The sequence below is a fragment of the Lissotriton vulgaris genome, chromosome 4_1 (assembly GCF_964263255.1).
Source record: "Lissotriton vulgaris chromosome 4_1, aLisVul1.2, whole genome shotgun sequence".
Lineage (NCBI taxonomy): Eukaryota > Metazoa > Chordata > Amphibia > Caudata > Salamandridae > Lissotriton > Lissotriton vulgaris.
In genome coordinates, this window is record NC_141691.1 from 58919666 (window position 1) to 58945937 (window position 26272).

General features: G+C 46.0%; 1 protein-coding gene across 3 annotated transcripts in view; it reads right to left on the reverse strand.

The window, feature by feature from the left end:
- The window catches only part of DLG3 (discs large MAGUK scaffold protein 3), a 2000883-nt gene that overhangs the window by 852747 nt on the left and 1121864 nt on the right, over positions 1–26272 (reverse strand). For all 3 annotated transcript variants that reach the window (XM_086918303.1, XM_086918301.1, XM_086918300.1), the window contains 5 exons: positions 19388–19512; positions 13953–14122; positions 10936–11072; positions 8393–8537; positions 4250–4412 (listed from right to left, as the gene is read on the reverse strand). In XM_086918303.1, the coding sequence (XP_086774429.1) occupies positions 4250–4412; positions 8393–8537; positions 10936–11072; positions 13953–14122; positions 19388–19512 (740 nt within the window). The remainder of the gene's footprint in view (positions 1–4249; positions 4413–8392; positions 8538–10935; positions 11073–13952; positions 14123–19387; positions 19513–26272) is intronic.

The window sequence follows — 26272 nt, forward strand, 5'->3', positions numbered from 1 at the left end:
ATGTCAGAGTTTTTTCTCTCCACTACCGCATTTCCCTCGGGATGGAATGGACTAGAATACCGCAATGCAATGCCCATGCTGGCCATGGCCTCCTTGTAAGTCCGAGAGCTAAACGCAGGTCCCTGGTCAGAATGTAGCATGCCAATTGCGTATGTGCCGATAAAGACTCGCAAATCTTTTATAACAGTTCTGGCGTCAGCGGAGCGCTGGGGCCACATCCAAATGAATCTCGTGCAGGAATCCACTGTGACCATGATATATTTATAGTTGCCGTCCCTTTGTAAGGGACCACAGTGGTCCAAGTAAACACATGCTAATGGTTTGTCTGAGATTAGAAGGGGCGTCTGCGCTGGTCGTTTCACTGTTGATACTTTAATTTTTTGGCATATTTCACATTCTAGAACATAGTTCCTAGTCTTTTTTCTCATGCGTGGCCACCAATATCTCTGTTTTAATAATGATACTGTGGCGGAAACACCAGCATGTGCAGAAGCGAGCCCTTCGTGTGCCGCTAAAATTAGTCCTAACTTGTGTCCCGTGTTTGGAATTGCCCTATCCCCCGTTTCACCCTCATTATTTTTTTGACATTTCCGTCTGTATTTATCCCTATTCATTTTTTGCTAATCTTATCTGTATTTATCCATATTTATTTTGGGTTTTGTAGAAAAATGAATCTGAAATGAATATATTTCTACATTTATTTGAACGATAAATATGCACTCATGCCTGAACGACTGACAGGTTTTAGGGATATAGACACACTCAGATGACATGCACATTTTAATATCAAGGTTGTGCATATCTATTGCTGTTTAAGGCTCTTTACTAAAATCTATTAATCTTTTTTAACCCCCTTGCCTTTTGATCGACAGAGTTATTGCCCTAGTAGTCATGAATTACAGCATTTAGAATTTCTAAAAAAATTAACCAATTTCCGTTTTTATCCACATTTAAAAATAAATACAGACAGGAAAATAAATGGTTTTCCTTCCGTATTTATCTGTAAAAATCAGTAAAAAGGGAAAACAAGGAGCCCTAACTGTAATTGCAAAACTACAGCCAAGTCGTAAGTGTAGCTGGAACAAGTTTCAGAGTGGGGGCGCTGGCAATAATGGTACATCACTAAACTCATACGGACTCCGAGAAATCCAAGCGTTGCACAGAGAACGTGTTGCATAGGAGCCACGCCCACTCAGCAGGAGAGGTGAGGGAGTGGCATGGAACTGTTGGTGTGTTTAGGAGCACATTGTCACAAATGTATTACTAAAGCATGATGTGGTAACACTTTCCTTTACAAACTGCACTTTTTCCATTGAAATGGGCACTAAGGGCCCCATTAGGATGTCATGCGGATCGCCACCGCCCGCATGGCAGTGGCGAGCCGCCCGACATCCGTTTACGCCCACCATCCATTTCCCTGCCGCCATATTACTATGGCGGGGGGACCACGGCGGACGAAAAGAAAAGTTTATATGGTGGCGGTGTCTGCTAGACACCGCCATCCATATTATGATGGTGGCGGACACACGGAAAGGCATGCAGGAATCTCTTGCGGGGGGCAGTTGTGGGCCCCCAGGGATTCTGGGGGATGGAGGGTGCACATGGGGGGGTATCTATGGTACCCCCTGCATTTCAATATACAACGTGGCAGGCACCGCCCGGTGCCTGTCACGTTGTGCATTGAAATGCATGACGTGCATTTTTAGCATTGCGGCAGGCGGTGCTGAATGCGGGATGCGTCCACCAGTGTGGCGGGCACATCCTAATGGCCCCCACGGGACCCCTGCCCTTATGGCGGCCGGTCCCTTTTTACCTCGGGATGGCGGGCGGACAAAGTCCGCCTGCCCTTCTAATAAGCCCCTAAGTTTGCAGAGATGCACAGTTTTACTGCTAAAACTATAACAACTGCACAAACAATAATATGTAGAAATTGTCTGTCATTGAATATTTGTTACTTGCGCATCACTAAGGAAAGGGTTGTGATTTGTTTGCATCCTATTGATATATTTGTATCCATCACATTTCAGAATTAGAAAAAAAGTGTTCACTTGTGCTTTTCTAACTGTTTATGGATTTTGAAATATTTGTACAAATCATTTATTGGTATTTAAATGTTGTGTGTTAGAAGAAAATGACACCCTTCAGCCTCACCTTTCACTCCAGCAAGAGTCTCATAGTTGACGTTACAAAATCCTCTCATTTTGCAGTCACAGAAAGAAAAGTAAACAACATCTCAACAGTAAAAGAAAAAGCAGCACTTTGTCTGAAAACTAGACTGGCATTTGACCTCTGTCTTTGAACACACAGCAAACGTGACAGGATAAAACACAATTTAAAGTCCTGTTTAATGCTTATTCACCTTCTGAACTCCAGCATGGTTATCTTGGGGGTCCTGCAGAGTCCCCCGCAGCCCTACTTCCATCGCCTAAGGCAGTTGTGGAGCCCCATGCTCACCACACTTTTCTGTAGCTCTTTGTCTACTACGGCTCTCTGCTGCCCCTGGGGGCAGGTTCTCGCTTAAAAATACTATAAATTAAGTCAGGTAGCCTTATTTGTGGGACACCAAGAGTGAGGTTCTTCTTGTGTCCGCCCTCAGCCGAGGAGACAGTTATTCTTGTGTCCACCCTTAGCCGAGGAGACAGTTCTTCTTGTGTCCACCCTCAGCCGAGGAGACAGTTCTTCTTGTGTCCACCCTCAGCCGAGGAGACAGACTGGTCGCTGTGTCTCCTAAGAGGGCCCTCAAACGTGGCAAGCTTGGCAAACAGGAGATATAACTTGGCGAGGAGCGTTTCCTGCCTCTAAGCAGTTAGAAAGGACTGTCACTGCCTGCGGGTGGTGGTGGTGGTGTTGGTTGTCGTTGTGGTGGTGGTGGTGGGGTGGGTACAAGCAGAGCATCCTGCTTCAGCTGACCTGACAGTAGCATGGCCAGGGCACTTCAGGTCTCCAGGACAGGAGGTCACAGGAGGGGGTACCTCACTATTCTCACCTGAAGGTGGCAACAAACACAAGATGATGAGCAGTGCCAGAGTGCCAATGCCAAGGAGCCTTCTTGCCAGATCAGGATGTCTGCTTGGCCACAGCGTCCTAACCGATGCTCTGAAGCAAAGCTTGAGGCTTTGGACATGCCTTTGTGATTGAAACAGGCACTCCAAGCCCACCCCCTGGTGGCAGGGGGGTGTGGAGGCTTTCGGGTATCCTGTGCTTGCTGCACCCTGCCTAGGGAGATGCAGGGTTGTTGGAGGGTGTTGTGCCAGAAACAAAGGGCAGCACAGGGAGAGCTTTGGACAAAAGGGAAACTGAATAAAGATGGACTCCGTGGCCAGAACCAGGCTGAGCGTCTTCACACTATGGCTGAGCCCAGACCCACCACAAAATCTACTCATTCACACCTCTCACAAAGAAAAAGCAACAATCTCATCTCGTTGTGAATTATGACAGCTTCGGCATAAACTCTACACCTTTATCAAAGAGCTCAAAAGGCCATTTAACCCTTCAAGAATGAATTTTAAAAATCTTACAGGTCCAGCTGCCACATTCTCGAATCCACTAGGAGTTCGGTTGAACACAGTTAAATCCAAAACAAAGTCCAAATATGACCTCCAGTACTTGATCTAACCCTCCAGATGATGCCTTACTAGTGCAGCCTCCTTTCTTCTGCTGGGTGTACCTCTCTTCATGTTCTCTAAACTTGCTTCTTCCCATGCTCTCACCTTCTTGTCACTTCCCCCTTCCCATGTCATGAAATCTTCACTGTGACACTGTTCGTTTTGATGATCAAAAGTCCCTTGTCCTGTTTAGGGACCACTGACTTCGCCGCTACCACCCTGTGCTTCTCCAAGGGTATCCGTGTCCATACCTCACCATCACATACCCACACTTTGTGCCATGTCAATCAATCAAGCAGGTTTCTTATAAATACTCACTCAGCCATGTATTTGGAAGATACTGTGGTCAGCGATGGTCAGTGAGCCATCTAGTTCCTCTGAGGTCTTTCATTAGGGCAGGTACAAAGCCTCAGACCAGAGCCAATGAACAGCCAGAGACATCCCTCCCACCTTGGCATGTAGTAGGGCGTACATGGAAGAACACTGCTGGCATCTCCACATAACACAATTCTATTTCACTTCCTTGCTCCGGGACTTCCCTCTGCCCTCCCAGTGCCCTTATGCTCCCTTCACTCCACCTCTATCCGCTCAGGCGCACCCTTTAAAGATGGCCCCAAGCTCTGCCGTGCCATCCGGCCACCTACCTGCTGAAGTCCTCCTCCCCTATCATGTGCCGGGGGACAGGGGAGTATCTGGAGGGCGTGACCTGGGGAGGCGGATACGGTGATTTGCTCTCGACGCTTCCAAGGTATCCTCCCAGGGTGGAGTTATGGCTTATGTGGTTGTCGGTCAAGGCAGGGAATGCCGCTGTAAGAGGGGGAGAGCACAACCAATCAGTGATCAAGGATGGCGTATTAAACCTAAAATGTACACCATTCAGTCAAGAGCCAGATGTAACAGAGCACCCGAAGAAGCATGGACACAGAGGTAGGTCAAATCCGAAGACGACCAGGAGCAGACGAGGAGCGACCAGTCACTGAGACTCTATCAGCTTCTGTAAAGTACATAACAACCAGCCCTGTAGAACCCACAACATTCATGAACTCATGAATATTGCACCCATCACCTCCCACTATTCACATGAGAACAACACCCACCTTTCTCCTAAATATAACAATAACAGCCAATGGGAAAAGAAAAACAAAGTAACAAACAAAAAATGAAATACAAGAAACATATTGGAAAATACCATCACAATGTTAAGATGAAAATTGTAGATATTCAAAGAACTTGTCAGGCATACCCTCACACTTGCACTACCCTTCACACGCATGCCACCATGTGGCAACCCCTCCAGGGCATCAACACTTTGCACGCCATACACAACTGGACGAGACTCAACAGCCGTTCACAACCAGTCATCTGCAGACCAGAATCACAGACTGGCTCCTCCAAAAAACATTACTGTTGCCATAAGCAGCACCACAGTCCCTTCTCCTTTTCTCACTCTAATCAGAAGAGGCATACATTCTACTCAAATTCCAGATTTTGCCTCTTTCCACTCTCAGTACCTTTCTGAAAACCTCTATAGCCCTGACAGGATTAGAGAACTATGACAACCCATTCTCTGACTTCATAGGGAATTTGAGTCTTACTCCTTCACCAATTTAAAAATGATGCCTGGTAGGTTTTCCTCTCTTACTATTCACATACTTCCTCATCCTCCCCTGATACTGCTCTACACCAATTTCCCCTCAATCCACAGTCCTCTGTACACCTCCTCCATCTCTGATCCTCCAAGGAACCAAGGTAGAACCAGCCTCCCCCCTCCAAGTAATTTAAACAGAGAAACTCCCATTACAGGATTGAATATGGTCCTATAATTTAAAACAGTAGCATGAAGAGCCTTCCTCCATTGTAAACCACCCTTCACTGCTAACAGAATAGCCTCTCTGAATGCTCTATTAAATCTTTTGCTAGGCTGTTGGATTGGGGATAATAACTTGCAACTCTCTGTGCACAATTTCATATCTTGGTAAGTAATCTGTCAATTCATTACACACAAATTGAGTACTAGTTCTTTCTTCAAACCTTCCCTACAAAATATGTCCTTCATAAAAGCAATCACCAAACTTTGAGTAACTCTCGCCACAATTCTGGCCTCAATCTACTTTGTAAAATAGTCCACCAGAAATGAGAGCAAAAGCTTCTCTTCTTGGAGGCACACAAAAAGGGCCTAATATGTTGCAGCCAAGCTTCCTCCATGGACCATTGGCACATCCTACAGGAGAACACTTACTAACGCACAGATTAGCTAATTTATCCCTTTCGGCACGCTCAAGACACCCATGCACCTAAACAGCACCCATCTTGGTGAACCCTGGCCAGCATTAATATTCCCCAAGCTGCATCTTTGTGGAAGACATACCCAAGTGTCCTTCCTGTCCCAACTCAGAAACCCTCCTTTTCACCCACAGGACGATGGGCCATGACTCCTCATCAATTTTCCCTTTGACAACTGCATTAAGATTAACTTGGAGTCTACGCTTCTTTAGCCAACCCTTAAACACATATTGCAACACAAAACACATATTCATATCCTGATTTATATTTCCATTTCACACCTGCTTGGGTAACACCGCAGATGCCTACACATTCCCAAGCATTCCCATCTTCATTCATAAAGACCACTTCACACACTTACTCATCACCCTAGGAGCCATAGTCTGGATTAAGGGTACCCAACACATACAGTCGGCATGCACGCTGGCTGTGCCGGGCACTTACTCCACCATAAAGTGATGGGGATGCACCTTGGCAGCCACATGCACCAAATGGCTAGTGATAGAACTTCCACCACCCGGAGATGACATATTGACCAGAGGCTTGTGGACTGTTCTGAGAACTCCACGAAAACACCTAAAATGCTCGGTGGCCCATGTGCATACCAGTTATCAATCAATCAATCAGAACATTTGTAAAGCGCACTACTTACCCGTGAGGGTTTCACGGTGCTCGAATAATTCTGCTCACATTCCTAAGTCATAGAAGCATAGGATACTACCCACTCACTCTACCTGTGCCTTGTAACAGTACCGCCCCTGCACCGTCGCTGCGGGCATCGGCTGTTACCCTGCACTCTCTGCCCAACTCAAAGACTTCAGAGAAGGAGTGTCTGCCCGCTCACATTTCACAGCCGTTGCTTCAACCCCGCACAAAGTGCACTCTTTTCTTCAATAAACATCACCAAGGCTTGATTTTAGCGGCAAAATTGTCAACTCTGCTAAAGCTGAGGAACTAATGCTTCCAAGATAGCAAAGACATGATTCTGTTTAGGTTTAAAACCTTGCTGAGCAATCATTTGCCGTAATTATTCCAACTCACCACGCCTGAATTTAGATTTTGCTAACCTCAAATTCAAGCCTTTTTTCCAGTTCACTCAACACAACAAACACATCCTGATAGACTCGTGCACTTCTTACCTAAACACAAAAAGGTTAACATGGACAGCCATCGTGCCAGTCAGCCCTTTCATAGTTTCTTTCATCAGGCTTTAAAAGACCTAGGCGGACCAGACCATCTTTTTATGTACGAGGTTCTCCACCATCACTGGAGCCTCCGCAGTCATAAACTTACTACTAACTTGTAGTTTGTAAATAGCAAAAAATAGTAAACTTACACAGGTGGGCTACTGATTAATGTTCTCTCCACAACCTAAAGACTCATAGGGGCAGATTTACAAGAAAGTGACGCATCTATAGAGATGCGTCACTTTCCTTGCACCACCCAGAAAAACACTTGCACCACCATGGATGCACCGTATTTACAATACAACGCACCATGGCGGAAGGATTGACAGAAGCGCCAGAAATTCAAACGCATCTGTTGGCGCAAAAGTCACGCATTGCTGGAGTCGTGTCGCAAGCACAACACAACTCCAGCATTGTGTGTTGCGGCCCATTCCCAATACACTGCGTCACTTCTTACACTTGCTTCAAGCAGGCGTAAGGTGTTGACGCAGTGGCGTCCTAAAAGTCACGCAGTGACATTTTTTAGATTTCACTGCGTCACTTTTACAAGGCTTTCCTGCGTGGGAACGCCCCCTGCATACATTATACCTGACGCAGGTATAATGTGACGCAGGGCTTTACAACGTTACGCCTCTCCCTAGGTGCGTCCTGTTGTAAATAGGGCGTATTGTTTGCGCCGCCGATGCGTCAAAAAAAGTGACGCACTGGTAGCGCAACGAGGCACAAGGGGCTTGTAAATCTGCCACGCAGACCCTGAGCAGAACACAACAGGTGAAACCATAGTTCAATAACGGGGGAACAGCTTCTACCACAAAGCTTTTACCGCGAAATGCAATTACAACAAATTTTTTACATCAGAATTACTCTTACCACACAAGTCTTTACAACATATATTTGTTTGTATTGGTGAATATGTGGTAAGTAATTGATATACCTCTAAGGTTAATTAAAATGACATGGGTGGGGGGGTCTCGCTCCACAAAATAAACCTGTAATCGATGTAAATGCTATTTTTTAATATAAAAATTCTGTTTACAGCAGATGATTTAAGATTTATTGTATAATTTTTGAACAGTAGTTGGCAGTGTTAGACTGTGACTGGATTTTTCTGTAACAGTGAGCGTGGTAAAAGCTCGCGTTGTGCTCGATTGCACGGTAAAGGAATTTCAGATGTGAGTGAAGGTAAATGCGTGATAGTGGTATGCGTTGTAAAATCTGCGTTGTAAAAACGTGCGTAGCAAAGGAACGCGTGGTAATGTCATACAACCCAATAGCGTAGCCCTTCCCACCCAGCGTGGCAGGCCGGGGGGTACTCACTGGTAGTGTACTCGGGCGGCGCGTAGATTTCATTGAGGTGCCCGGAGCTTGGCTTGGCCACCTTGAGGTACACCATGTCTGAGGTGTTCTTCAGGGCCGCCACGGCCTCCTCGTGTCGCACGTCCTGGAGGTTGGTGTTATTTACCTACTCGGAGAGCAGGAGAGAGGCAGGAGTAGAAGTGAGGGCCGAGGAGTGAGAAAGGATGGAGGCAGGAGGAGGGAGAGGGAAGGAGTAGAAATGAGGCACCAGGAGAGTGAAAGGATGGAGGCAGGAGTGAAAGGATGGAGGCAGGAGAGGGAAGGAGTAGAAATGAGGCACCAGGAGAGTAAAAGGATGGAGGCAGGAGTGAAAGGATTGAGGCAGGAGGAGGGAGAGGGAAGGAGTAGAAATGAGGCACCAGGAGAGTGAAAGGATGGAGGCAGGAGTGAAAGGATGGAGGCAGGAGGAGGGAGAGGGAAGGAGTAGAAATGAGGCACCAGGAGAGTGAAATGACGGAGGCAGGAGGAGGGAGAGGGAAGGAGTAGAAATGAGGTACCAGGAGAGTGAAAGGATGGCGGCAGGAGGAGGGAAAGGGAAGGAGTAGAAGTGCGGGGTGAGGAGTGAGAAAGGATGGAGGAAGGAAGGAAGAGGGAGAGGGAAGAGAAGGAGTAGGAGTGAGGTACCAGGAGAGTGAAAGGATGGCAACAGGAGGGGGAGATGAAAGGAGAAGGAGAGTAGAAGTGAGGTACCAGGAGAATGAAAGCATGGAGGAGGCGTAGTGGGAAGGAGAAGGAGTAGAAGTGAGGTACCAGGAGCGTGAAGTGACGGAGGCAGGAGGAGTGAGAGGGAAGGAGTAGAAGTGAGGTACGAGGACAGTGAAGTGACGGAGGCAGGAGGAAGGAGAGAAAAGGAGAAAGAGTAGAAGTGAGGTATCAGGAGAATGAAAGCATCGAGGAGGCGGAGCGGGAAGGAGAAGAAGTAGAAGTGAAGAGAGTGAAAGAATGGAGGTAGGAGGAGGTAGAGGGAAGGAGTAGAAGTGAGGTACCAGGAGAGTGAAGTGATGGAGGCAGGAGGAGGGAGAGGAAAGGAGAAGGAGTAGAAGTGAGGTACCAGGAGAGTGAAGGATATAGGCATGAGGAGGGAGAGAAATGGAGAAGGAGTAGGTGAGGTACCAGGAGAGTGAAGTGATGGAGGCAGGAGGAGGGAGAGGAAAGGAGAACGAGTAGAAGTGAGGTACCAGGAGAGTGAAGGATATAGGCATGAGGAGGGAGAGAAATGGAGAAGGAGTAGGTGAGGTACCAGGAGAGTGAAAGGATGGAGGCAGGAGGAGGGAGAGGAAAGGAGAAGGAGTAGAAGTGAGGTACCAGGAGAGTGAAAGGATGGAGGCAGGAGGAGGGAGAGGAAAGGAGAAGGAGTAGAAGTGAGGTACCAGGAGAGTGAAAGGATGGAGGCAGGAGGAGGGAGAGGAAAGGAGAAGGAGTAGAAGTGAGGTACCAGGAGAGTGAAAGGATGGAGGCAGGAGGAGGGAGAGGAAAGGAGAAGGAGTAGAAGTGAGGTACCAGGAGAATGAAAGCATGGAGGAGGCGGAGCGGGAAGGAGAAGAAGTAGAAGTAAGGAGTGTGAAAGAATGGAGGTAGGAGGAGGGAGAGGGAACGAGTAGAAGTGAGGTCCCAGGAGAGTGAAGTGACGGAGGCAGGAGGAGGGAGAGAGAAGGAGTAGAAGTGAGGTACCAGGAGAGTATAAGGATGGAGGCAGGAGGAGGGAGAGGGAAGGAGTAGAAGTGAGGAGAGTGAAAGAATGGAGGTAGGAGGAGGGAGAGGGAAGGAGTATAAATCAGGTACCAGGAGAGTGAAATGATGGATGCCGGAGGAGGGAGAGAGGGGTAAAGTAAACGTGAGGGGCGAGGAGATACAAAGTATGGAGCAGGAGGAGGCAGAAGATGGAGAGAGAGAAGCGATCAGAGGCATATGAGAGAATAGCGCAGGCAGAGGGTGCAGGTGGTAATGAGAACAAGGAAAAGAAGAAACAATAGTAAAGAAACTCATTAGAGACAATTCTGTGTGTTTGTACATACATGTATGTTAATTTAACGATCTGAGACATTACTACTAGAAGGAAGCAGATTATAAACATCCTGTAATGTATAAAAGCTGTTCCTCTAACAATGGCGGGCCTCATTTACAGCAAAATGATGCAAGCCCTTTTAATGGCATGACTTTGGTGAAATTGAAAACACTGCACCCAACATGTCTGTAACTTGTAGGGCAGGCCAGCACCCACAAACAGAAAGCCGTTCCTAATCACACACTATCCTCTGGTGCTCCCCTAACTTCTATAGATCCTCAGGGTACGTCACTGCCTACTTACATACATTTACCATCTCGCACCCTGCGCAGCCCTGCTCCACCATGGGCAAAGCCGAGCCCACCATGCCTGTGTGCCTCCCACCGCTGTTCCCAATAGTAGGGTCAGACCTCACACACCCTGCGTTCTTGGTTTCCTCTGTGTCCACTGTACCTTCTGTACAACAAGACAGGTCAGGTGTAGGTGTGGCTCTACTCACAGCGAGCAGCCGGTCTCCAATCTGCAACCGCCCATCTTTCTGCGCGGCTCCGCCCTCGATGATCTTGGTGATGTAAATGCTGTTGTCACCTGGGATGTGTTGGTTCCCAATGCCACCTGCAATACTGAAGCCAAGACCTGCAAAACACCAAAGCAAGCAACACAACGGTGAAATCCACCATCTGGCCTCCCGCAGAGCCTCCGGTTGGACAATCACAGTCATAAGGCTCTTCACTATCACATGGGTTCATATCACATCCAGTCTGCTGAAGTTGACGGTTCACCTCCCGGGGTCGGTGATATGACTGCGTGTGACTGGGTCGCCAAAGCCCTGGCTGTCCTTTAGTGGCACTGGCCAGTAGGGTACAGTGGGGCAGCTGCTAAGCTTTCTCTGCCGGTTTGCCTTCATGTAGCCAGTGCCAGGATACTCTCCAGGTGATAGCGCGCTGTACAAATCTGCATAGGGTGAACAGCAAAACACACACGCTTGGTGAGCAAAATAACAATGGATTAAACCCAGATCTGTGACTGGGGGTGAATGTTTTGCCATTGTGCAACATTCCGTCCATCATCTTCTTTGTTTTGCTATTCACCCTGTATGCCCAGACGTGGGTCCTGTGCTCACTGCGCCACTGCAGTCAAGCTCTCCTGGCTGAAGACGGCTGATAGCCAGAAACCGGTCCTAGGATGCTTGATTCCGGTCCAGGGAAGGCATGGCTTGGCAGTTAGGGCTGGACTGGTCCCATGAGGCACAGGGTCAAGACTGATTTGCATACGGCCATGTCTGAACTGGGGTGGCTTGGTGAGCAAAATAACGATGGATTAAACCCAGATCTGTGACTGGGGGTGAATGTTTTGCCATTGTGCAGCATTCCGTCCATCATCTTGTTTGTTTTGCTACAAATCTGCATAACATAACATAACATTTAGACCCACTATGCTGAAGGTTTGTTATCTAGAAAGGCACACATATCTATTTCTCCCGGATCCCCCAGGACCAGGCCTCGTCTTCAAGGATCATACCTACTTTTCAAGGTCCTTACCTCAAGTTCAAGGATCGTACCTCACATTCAAGGACCATGCCTCCCATTTAAGGACTGTACCTCACATTCAAGGAGCGGGCCTCAAATTCAAAGATCGTACCACACATTCAAGGACGTACTTCCCATTCAAGGACCGTACCTCCCATTCAAAGACCTTGCCCCACATTCAAGGACTGTACCTCACATATAAGGATCGTGCCTCACATTCAAGGACTGTACCTCACAACACTCAAAGACTGTGCCTTACATTCAAGGACCTTACCTCCTTTTCAAGGTCCATACCTCATATTCAAGGACTGTACCTCCCATTGAAGGACTGTACCTCCCATTCAAGGACTGTACCTCCCATTCAAGGACCGTGCCTCACATTCAAGGACTGTGCCACATATTCTAGGACCATGCCTCACATCCAAGAGCCATGCCTCCCATTCAAGGACTGTGCCTCACATTCACGGACGTGCCTCACATTCAAGGACTGTACCTCACATCCAAGGGCCATGCCTCCCATTCAAGGACTGTGCCTCATATCCAAGGGCCATCCCTCCCATTCAAAGACTGTGCCTCACATCCAAGGACCGTACCTCACATTCAAGGACCGTACCTCACATTCAAGGACCATACCTGCCATGCAAGGACCGTACTTCACATCCAAGGGCCATGCCTCCCATTCAAGGACTGTACCTCACATTCAAGGACCATGCCTGACATTCAAGGACCCTACATCCCATTCAAGAAACATACCTCACATTCAAGGCCCATGCCTGACATTCAAGGAGCAGGCCTCACATCCAAGGACCATGCCTCCCATTCAAGGACTGCGCCTCATATCCAAGGACCGTACCTCACATTCAAGGACCATACCTCACATTCAAGGACCGTACCTCACATTCAAGGACAGTGAAGTAGTGTGGCTCACTGGTTAGAGGCGGCAGACCCGAGAGCAGAGGACGGCCCGGGACCAGGGTTCGATTCCCGACGCGGCAGGTTTCTGGACCAGGGTCAGCGGACTCGATAATTCTCTCGCCTCGGTGCCCACTCTGATCAGCGATCACACTCGGCAACTCTGGGCATTAGCTTGCCTCATCTTCACTAACGGCCCCACCAGACCGCCGGGCATGCCTGGTCTCACCCTGGAGATACCCATTAAGGGACCATCTCTCAGGGAAGCCAGGAAGGGTTTCGCAGCGGTCGAAGCGCGGAGATACTCCTCCGGGAGTCGATCCTAGCGCTATATAAACTTGCAATTAATACCTCCCATTCAAGGACCGTACTCCACATCCAAGGGCCATGCCTCCCATTCAAGGACTGTGCCTCACATCTAAGGGCCATGCCTCCCATTCAAGGACTGCGCCTCACATCCAAGGACCGTACCTCAGATTCAAGGACCGTACCTCATATTCAAGGACAATACCTCCCATTCTAGACCGTACTCCACATCCAAGGGCCATGCCTCCCATTCAAGGACCGTACCTCACATTCAAGGACTGTGCCTCACATTCAAGGACCGTACCTCACATTCAAGGACAATACCTCCCATTCTAGGTCTGTACTCCACATCCGAGGGCCATGCCTCCCATTCAAGGACCGTACCTCACATTCAAGGACCGTGCCTCACATTCAAGGACCGTACCTCACATTCAAGGACTGTGCCTCACATTCAAGGACTGTACCTCACATTCAAGGACCATGCCTCCCATTCCAGGACTGTGCCTCACATTCAAGGACCGTACCTCACATTTAAGGACCGTACCTCACATTCATGGACCAGACCTCCCATCCAAGGACCGAACTTCACATCCAAGGGCCATGCCTCCCATTCTAGAACAGTACCTCCCATTCAAGGCCCATGCCTGACATTCAAGGACCGTACCTCACATTCAAGGGCCATGCCTGACATTCAAGGAGGAGGCCTCACATCCAAGGACCATGCCTCTCATTCAAGGACAGTGCCTCACATCCAAGGATCACACCTCACCTTTGGGACCCTTCATTAAGTTGACCTCCACTATCGTCTCCGGGGGAGGCTGCCGCCGTCGCACCAGTAGCCTCACCACTGGCCCCGCCTCCTTCAGCGCCTCCACCGCCTTACTGTGGACCACCTCAGAGACGTCCACCTCGTTTACACGTAGGACACAGTCATTCACCCTGGGAACAGAGCCGAGGGGTCAAAGGTTAAGGAGAGGCTCCGATATTCTTTAGCAAAGAGAAACAGCAAGGTGAAACATGTTGCATATAATATGTAAGGACCAGTTTAAACCCTCAATAATTTTATAGAACAATGGTTCGGAGTAGGCCTTATGTGGTCCTTAAAGGAAAAACGGGGTAACAGCGAGTATTTAATAAATCGCTAGGGAGCATTGGTAGTAGGAAAAATGAGTTATTTATTTTTACTCTTTTCTTATATCAAAACACAAAATATTAAAAAATATATATACACTGTATTTCAGGTGCTCAGGTGAGTAGTACGGTGCAGGACGTGACATAAGTGAGAAAAGTGAACGAACTGTCACACACAACAAGGATAAACACACACAACAATTATCTACAATGATACACGTGAAATTCCTTGGGTAGGTCGACGGCGTTTCGATCTATATTATTTTAGATCTTCATCAGGACAGTTGAGCCTCCTGAAACTTGCCAAGGGAAAGGGCAAGGATGGTCACTTGTGCAGAGCAGCTGGGCGCATGTCGCAGCTTTTCAAGGAATATTAAATTAAGTTAGATTCCAAGCTCTACTTGGGGATTCTGGTGGTAGCTGTTTCTTCCAGTGCGTGGAAATTATGAAAATTGGGTTTTAATACATAATCAAAATCGCTGCCAAGGCGCGTTCGTCGCTATGGTAGGAAAAAATTGTCTGAAAGTAATTAATCGGGGTTTTTTTGACACAGCGCATTCGTCGCTTTTGTAGAAGCCTGAAAATTAATTTTATCAGGACGGTGCAGCAGGCGGGGGGTCAGAGTACCTCTTCCTAGCAGCTCACCAGTTTAAACCCTCAGCATTAACACCATTGGGAGAGGTCCTTCAATATGAGATGAGTGACTTCCGCCTGCCATCAGGACCTAAACCTCTTTCCAGACCACTCCCTTGTTGGCATTTATAGGTTTAGGAAATTATCGGAGCCCACAGGAGGGGGACGAGAAAGGGAAGCATTCTAAAATTCTATTTATCAGAGAGCCAGAAGGGCTGCATTCATTCCCAGCACCGGGACACTTCGGGAATTGCAACTCTATACACTAAATATACGAATAACAATTTATTGGACTCCCCTGTTGTGAAATGTATCTGTTTAAAATAGGAGACCATGAACGTGCAAGTTTTGCCAGTATTAGAGTAGGTGATCACAAACTCTTTAGAGTTCACCAGCGAACTTCCAACTCAGCTTACTTAGGAAACTTAAACCCTTTCTCCCTGATCATGACCTAAAGGTTGCAGTACAAGCATTAGTGATCTCAAAGCTGGACTATGGTAGCGCAACACTTTGCAGCCTGTCTAGAGTGAGGACAGCTCCTCTTAGGGCTACCCTCAATTCCGCTGCTAGGCTCTTAGCTGGCACAAAAATCATACCACCATATCTCTCCGGACTTGCGGGACCTGAATTGGCTTCCATATAAAGCTCGGATACAGTTAAAAATTGCATGCATGGCTCACAAAGCCATCCACTTCAAGAATCCATTGTACCTCGCACAGAAACTGGAGCTCTCCTGTGGTTCTAGAGTCTCCAGAAGCACCAGTACTCTTTTGCTTAATTCACAACAATTCAAGAAAAAACAAACTATAACCGAGCCTTCTCAGGGATGGTTCCGAGGATCTGGGACTCCCTTCCCCCCAAAGTTAGGGTGAACCCTTCCACTGTCTTCTTCAAAAAAGAAGTCGAAGGGCTCCTAATGAAGTAATTTCTGACTTAGCCTGGACTCTTCATCTGATTCCGGGTCCATAGCCATTGAATTTGGCCCAGCCACATGGTTCAAGAATATGTCGGACAATTTTAGACTGTGATTTTGTTGCTTTGTTGATTCTGTTGTGTTTGATTTTCCCTCACGAGAATGTTGGACAATTTTAGATGTTGAATTTGTCGCTTTGTTCATTCTGTTTTGTTTGCTTCTACCCTTCGTGATGCATAATCTGCAAAGTGCTCTGATGCCCTTGGTGGTCATGTTTGCGCTATATAAAATGTTCAATATAAATAAATAAACCATGTAGCATGAGTGGTCTGTACTGTTTAAAGGACATCCCAAAAGTAAACTAGTTCCCTTGAGATACATACAGAGCAAGCTAAAACATAGCCTCAAGTCAAAAAGATAGAATCAAAAACTAATGCAATCTTAAACATGAAATACAGCAAAATGTATTAAAGAAGTAAGTAATAAAAACAATTTACATTTATATCATAGAATTCCTAGACATAATAATAAAAGCTAAAATTACAGATAATAGTACAATCTATTGTGACCTGCACAATACAAAAGACCGACAGAACTTTGTAAAACATAAAAATTGTTAAATACAGATGGTACATTCAAAGCTGTAATTTCATCACACCCATGTTCTATACCAACCAATTTCTATATCAACAGGGGAGAAAAGGGCTTGAATTGTACAGTAGATAGACGTCGACGCGTTTCGGTGGTTCTGGGCGAAAATGTGATCCACCTTTATTAAGACTATAGTTCGGTGTCTGTCTTGTTTGGGGGTCTGAACAGATACCCTATACAGATCAGTCATGTGTGATTATCAATGAGTGTAGAAACTGGATCTCAACTGCATCTCTTGAATGGGATGTTGGCCGTTGCCTTTTATTAAAATGGATATTATTCAAAGAATCTGTTCTGTATTGGGTATATTAGATGAATCAATGCTTGGTATTGCGTGGAAATACGAAGGTCATTAGTTCCTGGTAAGATTGGGTCGTATTTAGTCTCCAGAACAGAAAAGCTCGTTCTCCCCGAATGTAGGAAGAGAAGAGTGCATACGCGGGTTTTCTTATTTAAAACTTGGAGACCATTTCTTCCAGAACCCCCAGAGGCAGCGTGATTTATCCGCAGGAGGAGGTCCTGTTCCCCTCCCTTTACTGGCGGCTATATCTTCTATTACAACAGTGCTCCGCCTGAGGGTACCTGTAACCACAGTAGCAACAGGCTCTGCAAGCCCATACCGTCTCCAAGTTTTAAATAAGAAAACCCACGTATGCACTCTTCTCTTCCTACATTCGGGGAGAACGAGCTTTTCTGTTCTGGAGACTAAATACGACCCAATCTTACCAGGAACTAATGACCTTCGTATTTCCACGCAATACCAAGCATTGATTCATCTAATATACCCAATACAGAACAGATGCTTTGAATAATATCCATTTTAATAAAAGGCAACAGCCAACATCCCATTAAAGAGATGCGGTTGAGATCCAGTTTCTACACTCATTGATAATCACACATGACTGATCTGTATAGGGTATCTGTTCAGACCCCCAAACAAGACAGACACCGAACTATAGTCTTGATAAAGGTGGATCACATTTTCGCCCAGAACCACTGAAACGCGTCAACGCCTATCTACTGTACAATTCAAGCCCTTTCCTCCCCTGTTGATATAGAAATTGGTTGCTATAAAACATGGGTGTGATGAAATTACAGCTTTGAATGTACCATCTGTATTTAACAATTTTTATGTTTTACAAATTTCTGTCTGTCTTTTGTATTGTGCAGGTCATAATAGATTGTACTATTATCTGTAATTTTAGTTTTTATTATTATGTCTAGGAATTCTATGATGTATATATATAAATGTAAATTGTTTTTATTACTTACTTCTTTAATACATTTTGCTGTATTTCATGTTTAAGATTGCATTAGTTTTTGATTCTATCTTTATGACTTGAGGCTATGTTTTAGCTTGCTCTGTATATATCTAAAGGGAACTTGTTTACTTTTGGGTTGAATACCCCACTTCCCTTCATTATTTCAAGGGGTTCCTCACTCTTCTAATAACATATCTGTTTAAAGGACATTGCAACATTCCGATTCGGGTCAAGTTTGCTCTGTATAAAACTCTGCAAATAAAATTAAAAAATCACCTTCAGAATTAACAAGTTACTTACCTGGAACAGTTGTTTTGCAGCTCAACTTAATTGCAATTCATGTGATGTGGGTAATACTACTACCTAGCAATTTGTATCTCAATGGCATCTTCTTTTCTCAGTGTTGTTTCATGAGCTTTGAATACTACCCTACCTCAAATAACTCACTACGATGTCCATCAAAGCCCACAAGGCACCATACTACAAACAGATGAGTGTGTGGAGGGAGACCTCGACCATTCTAAAGGAGAGGATAGGCTGACATGAGGTACCCTCGACGTCGAGAGAGGTGTGATTGACATCATGCAAGACTTCTTTGCTGGTACTGGGGTCTCAGATGGGGAAAGATGTATTTTTGACGCCGAATGAGTCTTTGATGTTGACTGCTGCGTCTTCGATGCCGAACGGTGGAATCTTGATGTCTGTTGGTGACTTTTTGACACTGATCGATAGTGTGACTGTGGTGAAAGTGGCACCATCGTAGTCTTCAGCGTTGACTGTGGTGATGACAATCTCACCACCGACTTGGACACCAAGGGGTGATGATGACATCTTCCGTGGAAAGGCAAACAAGATGGGGCCAAGCCTCTTAACATCGACGTCAATGTTCTTGATTTCAGTGAAGGCATCAATGAGAATTGCATCAAGGTCAAGAAGGAGATTTTATGTCTTTAGATCCAATACCTGGGAGTGTTCAGTGCTAGGGAGTGTTCAGTGGCTGAGAGTGTTCAGTAGCCAGGAGTGTTCAGTAGCTCGGAGTGTGCAGTGGCTGGGAGTGTTTAGTGGCTGTGAGTGCTCAGTAGCCAGGAGTGTTCAGTAGCTCGGAGTGTGCAGTGGATGGGAGTGTTTAGTGGTTGGGAGTGTTCAGTGGCTGGGTGTTTTCAGTGGCTGGGTGTTTTCAGTGGCCGAGAGAGTTCAGTGGCTGGGAGTGTTCAGAGGCTGGGAGTGTTTAGTGGTTGGGATTGTTGTCCTTGGCTGCGAGTGCTCAGTGGCTGGGGGTGCTCAGTGGCTGGGAGTGCTTAGTGGCTGGGAGTGCTCAGTGGCTGGGAGTGCTCAGTAGCCGGGAGTGTTCAGTAGCTTGTAGTGTTCAGTGGCTGGGAGTGTTTAGTGGCTGGGAGTGTTTAGTAGCTGGGAATGTTGAGAGGTTGGGAGTGTTTAGTGACTGGGTGTTTTGAGTGGCTGGGAGAGTTCAGTGGCCGAGAGAGTTCAGTGGCTGGGAGTGTTCAGTACTGGAAGTATTCAATGGCAGGGAGAGTTCTGTGGTTGGGAGCGTCCAACAACTGAGTTTGTTTGGTGGCTGAAAGCCTTGTATGGCTGCTCTTTTTGTTGACTTACCCCAGGCGCCCATCCATGGCTGCAGCTCCACCCGGTATGATTTTGGTGATAAAGATCCCAGGATCGTCCGGTATGTGAGGGTTATCGATTCCACCAGCGATGCTGAAGCCAAGCCCTGAATTACCCTGTAGCGGAAGAGAGAAACAGGACCATCAGAGCTTTGGTATCACACTCTCTGACAGAGGTACCACGATTGGTGCCTCTGACGATGCCATTGAGCAGTATACTCAAAAAAAGAACATCTCATCCTCCGCAATCACTTACACTGTATAAACACTTTACATTTTAAGGTAAAAGCATTAATGAAATGACTCGGAATGGAATATGACTCTTTACACCGCGAGTAAATACCACTAGGGTAAGTTACAACGCGGACGTGACATCGTCCGCGTTGTTACCACGGATGGCATTTCATCGCAAGTCATTTCTATGACTTGCACTAGCTGGTGCGCTGTATTTAGGAATAGTATAAATTACTATTACTACTCCAGTTAGCGCAACAGCAGGGAATGTGCTGGATTTAAACTCCAACATATTCCCTGGTGTTGCGCACCATCTAGCGCAAGTCGTAGAAACGACTTGCGATGTAATGCCTTGCGTGGTAACAACGCGGAAGTTGCAACATCCGCGTTGTAACCTACCCGCTTCAAAACCGCTGTTTCCCCTGGGAATGGCTTGAGTAAACCTTGAACTCGGACACTGCACCGCTTGTAGATCCTAGTTTGCATCCAAGAGCCTGTAGTCGTAGTCGCGGCACAGGTTTTATCTTACTTCGCATGCCTACGAGATGGTTTCTAGTGGCTGAAAGATTCGTGGACCTGGGGTGGCTTTGATGGAAGGGAGGAACCTCTGGATTGACTAGATGGATTTCTACTGGCATACTGGGAACTAATTATTGATCGGCTGCAATACTGACTACCGCAATATTATGAAGGTTTATATCAAAGCTAAGTATAGATTTATTATTCTTAACTCCATGTCTATGTAGCTTCATGATGAATATAAATCTATAAATATCTATGCATACTTATCCTCACACTATTGGGGCAGTCAATATTTTGGACACAATATTTTGGTAGGTCGATATTTTTGTCCTCGACACTCTGACATACACCTCTCTGAGTGAGGGACGTGCGGCTTGAGGAAATCATTCAGACATTCCCCAACCGCAGTCCATTATGAGCCGCCATAATGGATAATGGCCGTGGACGGCATTTAGGGGTCGCAACCCTTGAATTGCCCCCTGTAACCTATGCCCGTGCTTCTGCGCCCCCTGGCCTCACAGGCAGTTAAGGAACCTCAAACTCACCTTATTGAGCCGGCAGCGATCGGCGTTTGGCTACAATAAACAACGCTGCAATGAAATCATGCTGCCTCCATTACTATTCTGGTGGCTCTGGTCTGAGCGGCCTTTGCAGCTTTTTGTGATGGCTGCATCATGTGCTCAAACATAACATAACATGTGAATTTGTAAAGCGCACGTTCAATCGTAGACATCTTGGCGCTGATTTGAAACTGTGACCATGAGGTCGAACCCAGGCCCCTGCAGAGGACGCATTAGTCCAGTGAGCCACCCAAAAAATCAAATAAACTTGCAATATATTTAATTTATTGTTGCTGCTTGAGCCAAGCAAAAAGGCTTCTCGCTGTAAATTTGAACGTCCCTGGATACTGACCGTGGAGAGGGAAATACGGCAGAGACGAGAGACCACCAGGGGAAGTGGAGCGATCAGACAGACAGCTAAGGCAAAGAGGGCCCGATTCACAGAACTAACTTAAGACAAAATCCTAAACTTACTACCATTTTGATATTCACAGAAGGCACTTACTCATTTCGGTATTCACAGAAGTTAGGAGTCCTAACTTTAGGAATCCTAAATGCCTTCTGTGAATACCGAAAGTCTTAAAATTAAGATCTTTCTCAATTTTGTAGTAGTAAAGTTAGGACTACTAACTTTAGGACTCCTAAATGCCTTCTGTGAATACTGAAAGTCTCAAAATTAGGATTTTGCTCAATTTAGTATTAGTAAAGTTAGGACTACTAACTTTAGGACTACTAAATGCCTTCTGTGAATACCGAAAGTCTTAAAATTAAGATTTTTCTCAATTTTGTAGTAGTAAAGTTAGGACTACTAACTTTAGGACTCCTAAATGCCTTCTGTGAATACTGAAAGTCTCAAAATTAGGATTTTTCTCAATTTAGTATTAGTAAAGTTAGGAGTCCTAACTTTAGGACTCCTAAACCAAGAGAAATCCTAATTTTAAGACTTTTGGTATTCACAGAAGGCATTTGGGAGTCCTAAAGTTAGGAGTCCTAACTTCTGTGAATACTGAAATGAGTAAGTGCCTTCTGTGAAAACAAAAATGGTAGTAAGTTTAGGATTTTGTCTTAAGTTAGTTCTGTGAATCGGGCCCAGAGAGACAAAGACTTGTGAGTGGGTGTGAAAAGGTGAGAAAGAGAGGGTGGAAGAGGGAAATATACAGATGAGATAGATGCTGAAAGACATAGGTGGGAGAGACAGGGGCAACAGAGACAGTTCAAAAGAGACTGCAGAAGCCAGAGAGGGGAAGAGAAGTGAGAGAGGTGACAGGCATTCAGATGAGGAAGACACAGTTAACCGCATCCGTGCGGCGCGAATTCCCCGCCCATGCTGACTCCGCCTTGCGCGGGCGGAGTCATGACGGAACGGTTCCGTCATCAGCACAGCTCAACCGACGCTGATGACGGAACCGTTCCGTCATCAGCATCGAAGGGGTTAAGTGAGACAGAAGTAGAGGGGGGAACAGGTGTGAGAGAGAAGTGATAAAGAGACAGCCTTAAAAGAGACATCAGAGAGGCGGGACAAGTGAAAAGGATTTAGGGGGGGGGGGGGGTTAGGTGAAAAAGAGACATCTGGGAGGAGAGAAAGATGAGAGACAGGTGAGAACGAGACTGAGGGATTGTACGAGACAGGTGTAAGAGAAGAGATAAACAGAGATTAGCGTAAGAGAGCTCAGAAGGCGTGAGGCAGAGAGAGATGAGGATACATGTAAGAGAGATGTGCAATAAAGAGACAAAGGGGATAGAAGGTAACAGCAGAGAGGAGGAGGAGGAATGCACATCTGGATTACAGTTAAGGGATCTCAAGGGGTCACAGCTACGACCCCTTGAGCGCCCCTTGCAACACCTGCCACTGCCTTTGAAACCCCTGCCGCCAAAGATGGCACCACTCTCCTTGTTTCCGGACCATTTTGATTCCACTAATAATTATTAACATTTTACAACAGTAATAATGAATAATATCATATTAACTATTAGTGTATTTTAAATGAAAAAGGTATTCGTTAACAGATGAGGTAACTAAAACAAAAAGCTATTACATTTGTTTTGTCCATGGGTGCAGATGAAAGAGTCTTTGTGTGTGAGGGTGAGTGACAGGCAGGGAGTGAGTTTGAGAGAGACTGAGTATCAGTAAATGAGTGTGATTGAGCAAAAGAATTCATGATTGATTGAGAATGAGTGAGTGAATGAATAGGAATGGTTGCGAGGAGTATAAAGGAAGGTGGGGCAAATGACAAAACGCGAGCCCAGACATACTAAAGATAACTTTTTGATATAATATATGCTAGATAGCTGGCACTAATGACAAACATTCTGGCATGGGCATATCTTATGTGATGTATGGCCTCAGGGGCGACCATGACAAGCTGCCTATGCGGGCACATTCAGCACGTGTTGAAGAATATATAGTCATCTCACGGAAAGCATGTGGTTCACCATGAAAGATCTGAATATTGAATGAGTGCACTTTCAGGATCTATTGTTTGGTAATTTTATGTGCATATTGTGCTTTAAAATGTACTGTTTGGCTACAGTTTTTCAACATTTTCCTGGGTGGGGAGAACTGCCCGTTGAACCCTTCTTGGAAGAAGTTGGGCTAACTCTCTTCACTTCCTATCACGCAGGGCTAGTGTCATCACATGACTTTGTGGGTCAAGGGTCATCAGATTCAAGGTCAAAAGTCATATGATGTCACTTCCTGTGATGAAATGAAGGCTGTGGGATGTCACTTCTGCTACCCCTGGCATTGTGGTGGCTTGACACCCATGATCATGGCAGGAGCTTCTGAGCCCTTCAGAAAGAGTAAACAAACATGAAAAAGTGTGGGGGAAAGGAGCATCAGAAGAAGTCAAAATCTACAACCCACGTGTCTATCAGTGAACAACAACAGAACCACAAAACGGCCTCAGAGGAGTCGGCCTCACAGACCAGCCCAAGCCGGCTGTGCTGAGGGCAGGACGCGCTACACAGATGTGGCTAACACAGGATAGCTTAAGATAAGATAACATAACACAAGGCAGCAGAAGAAATAAATACAGAAGGAAAAAAGAGCAGAAATACCATCTACCGTTTGTGAGCGGATCTGTTTAAGAAGCAATGTGCCTGGTGCTGGGCCCCCTGCACGCACATTATCAATTCACATCACAAAGGCGACGTTTTTGTTCTTTTGAGTGAGTGAGTGTGTGTGTGTGTGTGTTTTTTAACCAGAAAATGTCTTCCGCTTTGAAAGCCGCCAGCCTCTTCCCATGCTCGCCTACTCTCCTCCCTGCAGCCCTGGCAATTATTTCATATGAAAGAAACAGGCCGCAGGCCAGGAGGAATTCACTGGTTTTAAAAACAAGTTTATCACTGAACAGGAGGCCCCGCCTTAGCTGCAGCCAGTTGCTCTTAGATGCAGTGGGGCAGCTGGGGAGATGACCTTTCACCCAGTGACGTCATAAGTGACAGGAGTCTAGTTACTTCTGGGGTAGAATTGGGCAGTTTCAAACCAAGGTGTGATCTCCTGGTTGTGACAATAGCAGTGCAGACGGAGTTCACAATATCTTTCCCCTTAGTTGGATAAAAAAATCCTTCGAGGTGGTAGCGGGCCTTTTTATTGAGAGATAAAAAGTACATCATAAAGGCATAATGCCAGAGTGGTGCCACCACACCGCAGGAGCTCAGCCGAGGGCTCGCTGGCCCTTAATGTCTGGGTCCTAAATCTGAAAGCTTCTCACATCAAATGGAATATAGTCAGTGCTTTAAATGGGCCGGTACTGTCCGGTACTGAGTACTGGCACTTGTAATACTTTTTCATTGGACAGTACTGGCACTTTTCAAAAACAAGCAGGCTCTCCCACACTTTTATTTTTCCATTTCAAGCACTGAATATATCCCACCGCCCCCTCATATCGGGACTTCCGGTGATACAAGAGTCAGCCAATCAAGACATTCAAATAAGCAAGTGAGATGGATTTCAAGTAACCAAAATGTTACTGTAGAGGAAGTGACATCACTCCCCCCACCTCCTTCTCAAAGACCCCTTTGAGCGGAGGAGACCCATGCTGTAAGGACGTGCAGAGCAGTGCTTTAAATGGGAAAAAATAAGTGCAGGTACTCATTAAAATGAGCTTGTAGTAAGTGGGCGGGGTTAGGGGCGGGGCTAAGGGCAAGACATAATGATACTTAACAACTTCCATAATAGTTGCAGAACACACCAAAACACATGATAAATGTGTTTATATAAACAAAGCAGGTTAACTCATTACACAAAATGAAAGAGAAATGCGATAATATGTTAACATTTCCATTTTTTGCAATAGTTGCACCTTTTTAATGCTATACTGTTAATTGATGTTGTTTGGCACAATACTATATATTTTTGAGCACCTGAGTAGGAAGAAACTGAAACTACCCCCACATCAAACCAAAGCTCTTATGGGCAACAAGCAAATGAAGCAAATCATCATGACCTCCCAGAAGATCTCTCTGGCCTCTTCAATCGATCTATCCATTCATCCAACCATTTACCTGCTGATGTCCACCAGTTACCCTTTACATTCTGACGTCTATTCAGTTTTTCATCCATCATTCAGTTTTTCACCATTCCGTCTGTCCACCCTTCATATCCAAACCCATCCATCCATCCATCCATCTTTAAACCTATCCATTCATCCTTTCACTCATCCATCTCTTTATCCACCCTTTCACTCATCCATCATTCCTTTCGCTCATCTATCCATCAACCCTTTCGCTTCTTTATACCATGCACTCTTTCATTCCATCCACCCTTTCACTCAATCCCTCCTTTCACTCATCCATCATCCACCCTTTCATCCATCCTCTCTACCTTTCATTCATCCATCCAATATTTAACTTATCCACCCATCATCGGCCCTTATATCCAATCGTCTACCCTCTTTCACCCATACATCCATTCACTCATCCATCCATCTGTACATCCACCCTTGCTCACTCATCCATCCACTCACTCACTCACCCACCAACCCTCCCTACTACGTTATTCATGAACCTTTGTCGACGCAGACATGTACACACAAAGTGCCACTCATTTTCTTTAAAATACCTCCTAAGAGTGTCTTGATTCTCTCTCTAGCTTTTTTTCTTACAAAAAACAGGCATACAAATGCAGGCAGACACACTAAAGACTCCGGTATGTTAAAAGCCATGTTATACTCTTCACCATGGCTTTTTATAATTGCCACTACCATGATTCCTGTGTTTGCGCAAATGCAGAGGGTAGTGTGAATGGGGTTGACAGCACAGGGCCGGAATGGACCCCAGAGCTGCCAAGGTTTCAGATTGCTATGTGTGACATTTTCATATTTTCATTGTAATTATGAGTGACATTTCAACGACTATGAGTGACACTTTCTTGTGAGCAAAATTAAGCAATGAAGACGAGGAAATCCTATAATTATCAGCAATGACACTCATTTGAGTTTAGCTGCTAATGTTTCAGACTGCTTATGCGTGACATTTTCAAAGATTCAGTGGATCTATGAGAGTCAGGCAACAACTAGATGTCTAACTCGTAGAGTGGCACATTCTTGCTACCAAAATCA